Raw genomic sequence first — 12,048 nt, forward strand, 5'->3', positions numbered from 1 at the left:
GTGCAACTATGTTCCTGTCATGCATCAAGCTACCTGAGTTAGCTTCGCTGAAGACTAGCATCTCTCACTGGATTTGCTAGAAGATACCATGTTATAAAGCATCATCTGTACAATAAAAATATTACATTGCTTAAAAAAATTAACAGATATTTAAATTCACCCTTTAGTTATTTCTCTGGTGACTCTTTGTCTACTGCAAGGTAGAAGTACTTCAGAAACTCATCTTCCAATTTTCCTTTAACTTGAAAATGAATTTGGCTGAAGCTTGTAAGCTAGTGCAAGCCCCATTCAGCTCTGGGTTAATTGGGGCTTCTCTGCTTAGCCCAGGTAATCTCTGAAATGGCAGATCAGAATCTTAACTGAAAGATTACTGTGCTTCCACTTACAGGTTGGTTTGGCTCTTTGTTCTTTGGGATATTAATGCTTACCCAATTTGCAAACTTCCTTTGATATCTGAAGATGAAAAAGTTCTAGACAAAGGCAAAGCATTTTTCTTAACTATATTTTTCTTAACTGCATTGTGACCTGTCTGGTATTATAGAATACACAACTTACTTACAAGGGGCAGATGGTATCTTCAAGAGAGAAATTAAAGTTGGTAGGAAGCAGTTGAAAATGGAGCCTAGAAAGAGTGCATGTCTAGGGCAGATTCAGCTGTGTAGTATGTACCGAGTTTGGAAAAGTAAATTGCTACTTTCACTGGATCTTCCCTTTCTCCATAGTTTATGCTTCTTGGAAAGGGTGGTGATGGGGGCAAACTGCTTGATACACCTCCCTTTCCCTTTGAACATACCGATAGCTGTACAGAGAAGCAAAGTGCTCAAGGACCTGGAGCAACAACTCCCCTATGAGGAAAGCCTACAGTATTTGGATGGGGGGAGAAATTAGTAAAGAGGGACATGATAAAAGTGCATAATATTATACATGATGTGGATAAAGTGGATGGATATAAGTTTTTCTCCTCTTTTAATACTATTATGTGGGGTCATCCAATGAAACTGAAATCTGGAAAATTCAGAACACACAAAAGTACTTCTTTACATAGCAGACAGTTAAACTATGTAATTGTCTCCTACAATATGTAGTGATGGCTGTTGTCTTGGATTGCGTTAAAATGGGATTAGACAAATTCAGGGAGGATAAGACTCAGTGGCTGCTAGTCGCAATGGCTGTATTCATCCAACTCTATTATTTTCATTGCCATGATCCTACACTTTGTCGAAGGGAAACTTCCCACCGGAGTAGAAATCATATATCGAACAGATGGAAAGCTCTTTAATCTGAGTAGGCTGAAAGCAAAGAGTAAGGTCATAGAGCTTCAGTATGCTGATGATAATGTGTAAGCTTTCGCAGAATCTTACGAAAAGCTTGGCCTATCACTCAACATCCAAAACACCAAAGTGCTGCACCAACAAGCACAAAACAATCCCTCTGCAGCGCCACAAATCCAACTCAATGGTGTAACATTGGAAAGTCAATCACTTCTCCTACCTCAGCAGTTATCTTTCCACAAGGGCCAACATTGATGCGAGTGCAGCTTTCTTCCTTGACGTGCAGAAGGTTTGAGAACCAGAACATTCGCAGGGAAACCAAAATGCTTGTTTACAAAGCTATTGTACTACCAAGCTTACTGTATGTTTGTGAAACATGGACCACTTATAAGCACCATCTTCAACTCCTTGAAAGATTTCAGTAACAGTGTCTCCAAAAAATGTTTACCTATAACTTGGGAATGCAGGGGAACTTGCCTGATTATCATCTTCCAAAGCAACTACTCTATTCTGAACTTTAAAATGGAAAGTGTAATGCTGGTGGTCAACAAAAGAGGTTTAAAGACTCTCAAGGTAATTTGTGCTTCCACTGTGGAAGGACATGTAGATCCAGAATTGGCCTCCACAGTCACTTACAGACTCACTGTTAAGACCGTGTTCTTTGAAGACAATCTTACTCTGCTATGAGTGATCACCAAAGAAGAAGATTCTGCTTCCAGAATCAGTGGCCGTATGCCTCAGAATACCTCTTGCTAGATATCTGTGTGTTTGGTACCCAGATTCAGCAGGATCTTTCTGCATGTCATGTTTCATAATAAATGAAAGTTATTTCAAAGGACTCCTTTGCAGTGTTCGAAACTCCCATTGTTCTAGGCGCATTTTGTGACCGGGAATATCATTAGTGTGAGCAGCTTCTAAGCTCTGGGCGCAGTACTGTGGCTAAGATTTCATATTAAAACTGCAGAGTTGAAGGATGAGAGGACCTTTTTCTGCCTTCCAACTTCCAGCTACTCCGAAGACTGGAGAAGAGACCCTCTTAAGAATATTAGGGGGTGGGCAGGGGAAGGACAAGACAATGTGAAAAATGAACATAATATTTTAGCTGCAGTTCATTCATTTTCAGCTTTGTATTATAAAAAAAAAATGCCTAGACATTTGGTTTTGTGCCCATAATCTAGGTTTAAGGTGCCATTTAGATCCTAGCTTTCATATCTCAGTTTCTAACACTAATCTTTTGCTGGTTTCCACTCATTTACTTAGCATTTATGTGTTTTTCCCCTTTCTTAGGTTGTTCGATGTATGCACAGCATCCCGAACAGACCGAGAGACGAAACTAACACTGGTGTTTGAACATGTTGATCAAGACTTGACCACTTATTTGAATAAAGTTCCAGAGCCTGGTGTGCCTAGCGAAACTATAAAGGTATCAAAGAAGGGTAGGGGAGGTTTGTACATAATTTTATGGAATAATATGCTAAAGACAAACATACAGCGGAAGCGTTTTCAGGACGACTTCTATCTGATTTAGAGGAGATTAAATTAATTACCTCTCTCTCAAATTCAGAGGCATTGGTTCTTATACAAATAATTTATAATTAATTATAAAAAATGCTCTTCATCATGGTTTCAGCTTTTGGGTTGAGAACAAGTGGTTTGAATAAACCAGTTTGCAGTGTTCATCTAAAATCACAAACTACAGTTTGTTGTAAATCAGAATCAGAAGCTTCTAGTCATACCCCCATTTATCTAAAGGCTGGGTACATATGAGGAAAGGGGAGGAAAGTGTTTATGAGCCTGAGGCTTCCCATTGCTTGTGCTTGTACCAGCAAACCATGGTTCACAGCTGAACTGGGCCTCTGTATTTATTATCAGCCTCTAGTAAAGAACCATAGCTCAGCAGTAGAGCTCATGTTTTGTAGACAGAAGCCCAATGGCATCTCAGGTAGGTCCACAAAGAGCATGGAACTGCTTTTTGGAAAGTTGCTGCCAGTTGATTGGGGTAGCTAAAGTGCTATCATTCAAATGTTGGTGGTCTGCAGTTTTCATCATACCAGAGCTCTGGTCATGGTTGCAGAGGGTGATAGGAATTGTAGTCCAGCGATATCCGGAGAGCACAATGTTAGCTAATCCTATTGTACCCAGTAGTAAACTATATGGAGCAATGGTCTGACTCAACATCAAGCAGCTTCATATATTTATATGATTTTGTTATTTATTTGCTATCCAGAATATTCCTGTACTGTATTTTAGTGCATTCCACTATCATGTTCCTATCACTCGTGTTTATGTGTTTTGATAAGTCTATTGGATAGCTGGAAGGCAGAAAGAGCCTATCCAGTTTTGTCCAGTATAAGAGGCAAATGATAATAATAAATTTATTTTATTATTTATACCCCACCCATCTGGCTGGGTATAAAGGCTTGATGCTATCACTTGGGCAGGCATGGTTTTTTTATTTGAATCATATATTTTAAATATTTTGATCTTTCTGCAAAATGCTCCTGGTGGCTTGCAGTTAATATAAGAAATACATTAAAACGATGAATACACAAGAGCTGCCAGCAACAAATTATCATGTCCTTAACCAAAAGCTTGAGAGAAAAAACAGGCATCACTCAATGTCTAAATGATAAAAAGTAGGCACTAGGCAAATATTTATTCAGGGGGGCTCTCCATAGGAGGGGGTGCCACTACAAAAAAGGCCCTGCCCCAGGTACAACTCAGCCTCTGAAGATAAGAATGCTCAGGGTAGGACTTGAGATCTTAAAGAATGGGCATGTTCATATAGAAGAGGACATCCTTCAGACATTGATTATAGGTCACTTAGAACTTCATAAGTCAAAGCCTAGGACCTTGAATTGTATCTGGAAACAAATTGGAAATCCTTTGACATATACTAGATATGGTCATTACATATAGTAAAGGTAAAGGTACCCCTGCCCGTACGGGCCAGTCGTGTCCGACTCTGGGGTTGCGTGCTCATCTCGCTCTAGAGGCCGTGAGCCGGCGCCATCCGAAGACACTTCCGGGTCACGTGGCCAGCGTGACGAAGCGGCAGCTGGCGAGCCAGCACCAGCGCAGCACACGGAAACGCCGTTTACCTTCCCGCTATAAAGCGGTCCCTATTTATCTACTTGCACTTAAGAGTGCTTTCGAACTGCTAGGTGGGCAGGAGCTGGGACTGAACGACGGGAGCTCACCCCGTCGTGGGGATTCGAACCGCCGACCATACGATCGGCAAGTCCTAGGCACTGAGGTTTTACCCACAGCGCCACCCGCGTCCCTTTGGGTCATTACATATACATCTGCTATAAAAAAAGTAAAACCAGCATGCCATGTTTGAGCAATGGGTACTATCTTTAATGATATACTCAGTGGTGGATGCTGTGCTCCACTATAACTCTGCAATAGGGCATGGGACCAGGCTGCTAGTTATTGCCAGCTCTAAAGAATACTTGCCATATTTTACCCCATTTCGGCAGCTGTCCATTGTGAGGTTTGCACAGTCTAAGTGGAATGGACTGCACGTCTGTTGCCCATTCTGTATGCTTTGCATTTTCCATTCTGTCCATAAAACAGGCAACGCATGACATCATTGCATGACAAAGAATCAATTACTGTGAAGATCTGGCTTCTCTGAGAATGTCAGTTTTCAGTGTTGAGGCAAGAGCCATTTGCCATCTGTCACTGATGCTCATAATCAGTTGATCATATTTGAGTATTGGCACAATGCACAAGATGAAAAACTCCAGGACAGATATATATAAATAACAGTGAAATAAACAAAAGCTGAGGAACCCCAGAGTTTTAAAATCATGAGCGTTGCTAGAATTTAGCAAAAAGTGAAGTCATTGTATATAAATATAAAAATCATTATTTCCTGAAAAGTACATGGATATTTTACATTTGCCTATTTGAAAAACATAGTGAATGTGTTGTGTTACTAATTCCATTTTTACTTTTAATTCTACTGCTGCTTAATTAAGTGCCAACAATCTGGTAGACACTTTGCAGGAGCAACAAAGTCCTTTTCTGGCATGCTAAAGCTACAGTCCTGTGTAGTTTTAAGTGGAAATAAGCCCCACTGAAATGAATAAGACTTCGTTCCAAGTACAGGCAGCCCCCAATTTACATGGGGGTTGCATTCTGGGTCATTGTGTGCTTGCATGAAATCAGAAACCCACTGAAAAATCTTGCAAACGCCCCTTTCCACCCTCGTTCTGCCCTTTTAGTGATGTTTCAGTGATGTCTTTATGACGTTTCTGGTCACTTCCAGGTTCGTTGCTGTGCGCAATCGCACGCATATTTCTCACACCTAAAATGGGAGTTGCCTGTAAACAGCATTGGATTGTTAGCATTCAATCCTACTTATAGGCTTAATTGGAAGTGAATTTTACTGAAATCAGTGATACTTAAGTTAATGAGATCAAATTGCTGCCAACCTTCTCCAAGATGAGAGCCTGCAACAAACAGCCTTGCATAATTTAACCCACATAGTTGTGGTGATCATATGCTAATTTGAAAATACCTTCCCCTCCTGTCTGCAGGGGGTGCATGGGAAATCTCCACTTATATTCCATAGGTTTGTCAAATCAAAATTTCAGAATCAAGCACAGGACATCATTAAGGACCTGTGATAGCTATTTGCAGATTAGTAAGGAGCTATAGGATTCTGAAATCAAGGATACCATATTATGTAACTCATTTTTTGAGCCTTCACAAAAACCTTTAATGATCAGTCAGGAATAATGCAATTTCCATATGTGAAAAAAATGAAATCCTTGCACTTACAAAAAAATAGCAATATCCTGGGACAGTTATTGTTTCTTTTCAAATCCATGCAAGCTCTTTTGGAGGCTATTGGGAAGAGACTAAGAAAACCCAAGCAAACATCTTTTCCAGTTATGAATTTCATCATCCCCCCCCCCAAAGTATATAAACAGTTAAGTAAAGAATATACTTAACTCTCCTATTGAAATCAGACAGATGTGGAGGTACTTAACTTGGTGCTCACTCTTTGAAAACCACGTATACAGAACAGAGATTCTCCACTTCATTTCTTCCTATGTTTGCACACATTTACACAACTTTTCCCTCTCTCTTCGTCACTATTTCTGATAACCAGCGTGCCAGTCCAGTTTCTGGTTCGTCGGGTTTCAAATCAGTATACATAGAACTGCCTTTATTTTGAGAGTTTTCCCCATTTTTAAAATAAACTCAAACAAAGTACACATTATGGGAAAGTTAGAGCATTGCTGCCAGCAAACAGAAAACTACGAATGAAGACATGAGTGAAATAACAGAGATGCACTGTTTGGGTGCTTAATCCTTTAGATACTTACCTGATAAGATTATTTTCACTTCAGTAAAGCAGATCTGATATTACAGAATCTAAGAGATATCCACACATTTGGGCAGGGGGAGCATATAGTATAGCCCTCCTGGGATTGCATTACTCCAGAAGGCAGGAAGGTCAGAGGCTAAATATTTGAATGCTTCCCCTATATATTTAAACTCCGTACCAGAGCCATCCAAAGGGTTTTTTTGCTCCCTATGTCAAAGGACAAGATAGTATCCCTCCCCAATTCCACATGCAACCAGACATCCAGAAGGCAACCAGACTGGCTGTCAACTCTGACATTAACACTGGCAACACTGTCAATAGGATAATATTCATACTGCCTCTGAGGGCCGCGGGCCAATTTAGGGAAACCACACAGCTCTGCACACCTTACTGCCACTTCCTGTCCCAACATCTGTCATCTGAGATAGCTTCTTCATTCTGCCTAATGATAGGGCCAGCTCTCCAGACTACACACACAGTCTTTCTTGTCATAATACTATTACATTGCAGGGAGTTGGACTAGATGACTCTGATTCTATGAATATTTCAGGGGCAGGGATTTTTAATCAAACATGCACTTGTCACATCTACCCTCTAAAGTGCTGTACTCTCAGGGCCGTAGAATCAAATGATTTTTCTGGAGGTACAGATCTGCTGTTAGGGGTTTTTGGGGGGCGGGGTTAGTGACAATGGATCAAGATCATTGTGATTTAAAATAAACTCTGGTTTGTTAAGCATGCCAGCTTCATAACCCATGATTTGAAGTTGTCTTGTTTTGCAACTAAACGGAGTTTATTGTAAGCTGTGATTCCTGATTTATACATGACGAAAGTGAAACTGAATATTGTGGAAGGAAGAGGCTTTGCTCAGTCTCATACAGGCTTCTGCGCGTAATGCTAAATCGTTGTTTAGCGTTAAAGGCATCTCCCTACTTACACAGACATTACTGTACATTCCCAGACTCCGTGCATATATGGGAAATCACATAAAGTGGGAAGGGCACTGTTGAGAGAGGCTGGGAAGCGTACCTCTCTCAGCAGATCCCACCCAACCCACTTGCATTCCCGGGTGGTGATGTGCCCTTGCACATGTGCACCCACCTGCCCTGCCTGCCTCCAGTGATCGGAAAGTTGAATGGTGGGTCAGTGGCTCCCAATGCCCATCACCACTGTGCAGCCTCTTGGTGCTCTCCCTGTTAGTCTTGGAAGTTTATGGAGACAGCTCCCTTTATCCCCAAGAAATAACGTGGCTGCATGCTTGTGGGGTGGCAAGGAAGAGGAACAAAACGGCCGCAAGCAAGGGAAGAATGGGCAGGTGGGTGGTCAGAGGCATGGAGTCCCCCCTCCATACTGGCAGGAAGAAAAAAGCCAAGGAGGGTGAGTGAGTGAGTGAGTGGGGGTGGAAAGACACTTGGAGCGACCACGCAAACTGTTTCCCTCCAGTTCTCTCCTGTTCTTTTCGTGGCTCTCTTGGCACCATTTCCTGGTTCCAAAAAATTATGCATTTGGCAGCAACACACGTACATGCTGTTGCACACAAGTGGAATGCACACAAGTGGAGTGTTTGTGTGCCTGTGTGTGCAATCCAGGCCAACATGTATTGAACTGAGATTTTAATTTAGCCAAATGGCATGTCAATCTTGCCTTAGTTAAATTGCATCAGAAATCCAGTGCCCCCACTGTAATACTGAAGTAGCACAAAAATGCTAAGCTTTGTTAGCACTGTACCCCCCACAAAAAAAGGTAGTGGATTGGTGTTAAATGGACATTTTGCTGGTATACAGGTAGATATGCTCGCATAAATGCATAGAATCAAGAATATTGTTAATATGTTCCAAGTATTTTATTTCACTTACTCCCGAAAAATTGCTCTTATTCCTTTTCACATGAAATGTGCCCTAGATTTACATTTTGACTAGCACTGAATGCCATTTTGACCAACATAGCTGATGCTATATGTAATCCATCTCAGCATACTTGGTGCAATAAATTCGGCAGACAAAATACATACCATTTGTTTTGCAGTAGGACAGTTCTGCTGTGCAGCTGCAATTTAGAAATCTCAAAAGGCTTCAGAATGTTATGTTACAGCCATTAATGGAGATTCCAAGGAGTTTTCCATCCATTTTTATTGCAGGAGGGAGGTGGGGGGATGGAAGTGGGGGTCAGAGAGCTGTTGGAATGAGAGGGTGTGTGGGCTGAAGTATGAATCCACATAAAATATTATTTCGTTTGAAATTAACCCAAGACATCCCTGTTTGGATAAGCAAAGAATATATTGTGTTGTGTGTGTAAGAGAGAGATGGAGATCTATTCTAATAGCACTCCTCCCTCTGTGATACAAAGGAAATAGCTGCCGCCCAAGCCTGGACTCCACAGTTCAATAGAAAACATTCCAAAAGAATGCATAGGATGTTATAAATATAAAAAGGAGTTTAATGAAAGAGCATACAGATGTCTTTCATGTATTTTAAATTGGAAAGACTAATTCTGAAACTATAAGAAAAACAACAGTGAGCTATGAGCCATATGCTTCAGATTACTGAAGTATGACTTACACAGGCCTGTCATTCAATGAGAAGCAACACAGACTAAAACAGGAGATGTTGAAAGAAAAAAAAAAAAAGACTTGTGGGAAGTCAAACCATCTCTAAATATGTGTTTTATTATCTTCGGGTGTTCTTTGCTGAGTTACCACCATGATTAAAACCAATGCCCTGGCACCAGAAGGATGGGATTCCTTTAAGTTCCTCTTCCTTCCCCACATATCAAGGAAGGTACATAGCAGACTTGACTGCGTAGTGGTGCAGTTTCAGCAAAAGAGGAGCAGCAGATAGAGAGGCGGCTTTGCAGCCAGCAATGCCACATCCACATTTGAACTCATACTTTTGCAAGGGTGTTAAAGATTGATTTGATACCAAGATTCTGCAAGGTGCTGTGCAAGGAATAGAAATCACATAGTTGTGGCCAAGGGGGCTTTCCGTCAGCACTGAAGGGAAGATATTTTCAAGGAAGATCGGAATGGACAATGAGGAACAAGGGCAAGAACATCAAAAGGCAGTGCAAAAACAGTAAGACCCAGTTCATATATTACCATCTGAGGCATGGCTGCCCTGGTAACAGTGGAGCCTTCTCTGCACAGGTCTTCCATGGTGTAGGGCTAATGTGAAAACAAGGTAGCAGGGCTGTAGTGTGAAAAGAGCTAGTGGAAGTGGGTCATGGTGATAGGGCTAGACACATGAATAATCCCCACACCAGTTTTGTTGGCCTGCAGGGGGATGGCCCCTGTCCACATGACACACTTGATACATTACTAAGATGGTATAGGTGGAGTCACACTGCTTTGGCTCTCTACCAGTGATGTAAGGATATGAATTGGGTCATAGGCTATAGTTGATCAGGGAAATCTAAAGCACAACATTATTTGAGAATCTTCTGAACCTTGCAACTCAGTTAAAGGTGGATGTTCCTTCTCCCCTCCGTTTTTTACACACATCCAGCATTCCATGACCACGAAGCATGATCAGTCTCCATTGGCCTCTTTTGGGTTTCTTTTCTTTTTAAAAAAAAGGATTTGTTGTACTTCTGCAAAACTTGGGGTTCTTGCAAACCTGCACTGGGTTACCCCAACCACTCTGGGCAGCTTCCAACAAATTAAAACCTCAAACACAACAAAGCATCAAACATTAAAAACTCCCCTATGTCAGATGTCTTCTAAAAGTCAGATAGTTGTTTATTTCCTTAACATCTGACAGAAGCACGTTCCACAGGGCAGGCGCAACTACAGAGAAGGCCCTCTGCCTGGTTCCCTGTACCCTCACTTTTCACAATGAAGAAACCGCCAGAAAGCCCTCAGAGCTAGATCTCAGTGTCTGGTCATAGGTGGTGCCATTTTGGTTACATAAGTATCAGCACTCAGTACCTAACAATTGGAAAGAAAGAGAATACTGTAATGATTTACATGCGAGATGCCCCAGGTTCAAGCTCAGCATCTCCATTAAAAAAACCCTCAAGGCATAGGACTGGAAAGGAGCTCAGGCCAGTTGATCTAGAGGTCCCAAAGTTTGGATGCACAAATGTTCCAAACTTGACCTGTTAACATGTAATCCTCCATCTCCACCTGAGTCTCATAAGGCAGGTGGAGAGCAACTTGCTGCATGCCATCTTCTCAAATTTGTTAATCATCCAGGGTGGACTTGCACATCTTCCAGTTTATCTTGCAGCCTGAGAAAGCTTCAGGGAGCACAATGCCCTGAGAATTCCCTTGGGAAAGGCTAGTCCCGAGTAGCTTAGTTATGCAGACAACCAGCTCCAAACCAGACATGTTATTGGATATAGTCCTCAACACACATATATAGTGCAGAATATTAGCCTGGAGGAAGATGGTTTGGCTGGGCTGATTTTCAAAGCTCTGAAACTGCTGTGCAAGGCACTTTTGCATTAATCCACAATGGCCAGTGCAGCTCTATTCATGTGTAAGTTCTGGTTCCAAAGTTCTCAAATCTGTTGGTATGAGCTTACAAGGCAACAGAGGAGATCAGGGGCAAAGGGCAGGACCAACAAGGCTAGACTCAGACCTCTCCCATCTCCAAAACCAGCCCACTCATATTGTCGCATTCACAGTGGGCTGGGTGATTACTACAGCTGTGTTGTAGTAATCCCTTCCAAAGCACACAAAGCAGTAAATTACATTTTTGGATTATGATCCAAAGTTCTCCAGGCGAAGCAGTGCCAATTTTGGCCTGCAGTGGTGAATTGCATGGGTTTTGCAAACTGGCCTCATTTTTTTCTGTACAATCATGGAACTTTTACTGATTTGATGTTCACAGGCCATAATGTACCTCTAGAAGAGCAAAAACGTCCTGTTGGCTGCAGTAAACCAAAACTGCAAAGGGTAGCATACTTCCCGGGAAGGTTGTAACAAAAGCAAACCCAGTCTCTTTCTGGAGCATCCAAAAAATATCTGAATAGTCAGAAAGAAATTGTTAGTTCATGAGAACAGGTGGCAATTGTATTTTGAGTATTTCATCATTTTCATCATTGGCTAACCTGCTTTCCTATCATGTGTTTCTTTACTTGTGGTCTACTTGTGCTTCTACTTTTAAGTTAATGGAAAGACTGTCGGTCAGTAGTAGAGCATCTGCTTTGCATGCAAAAGTTTCCAGGTTCAACCTCTGGCTGGGGAAGTCTCCTGCATGAAATCCTGGAGCACCACTGCCAGTTATTGTAGGCAGTACTGAGCCAAGTGGACAGTGAATATAATAACCCTGCTGGGTCAGACCCAGCATCACTGCCTCCGATGCAGAGGCAGAGGCAGAGCACAGCCATCACGGCTAGTAGATGTTGATAGCCTTATCCTCCACAAATTTGTCCAAAGCCATCCAAGTTGGTAGCCATGACTGCTTCCTGTGGGAACGAGTTCCTCCGTTAGCTG

General features: G+C 41.8%; 1 protein-coding gene across 5 annotated transcripts in view; it reads left to right on the forward strand.

Moving 5' to 3' along the window:
* CDK6 (cyclin dependent kinase 6) overlaps positions 1-12,048 on the forward strand; it is a 102,473-nt gene that overhangs the window by 28,981 nt on the left and 61,444 nt on the right. For all 5 annotated transcript variants that reach the window (XM_083578861.1, XM_083578863.1, XM_083578862.1 and 2 more), the window contains one exon: positions 2,559-2,694. In XM_083578861.1, the coding sequence (XP_083434987.1) occupies positions 2,559-2,694 (136 nt within the window). The remainder of the gene's footprint in view (positions 1-2,558; positions 2,695-12,048) is intronic.

This window comes from Podarcis filfolensis, assembly GCF_964270895.1.
Source record: "Podarcis filfolensis genome assembly, chromosome: 12".
NCBI lineage: Eukaryota > Metazoa > Chordata > Lepidosauria > Squamata > Lacertidae > Podarcis > Podarcis filfolensis.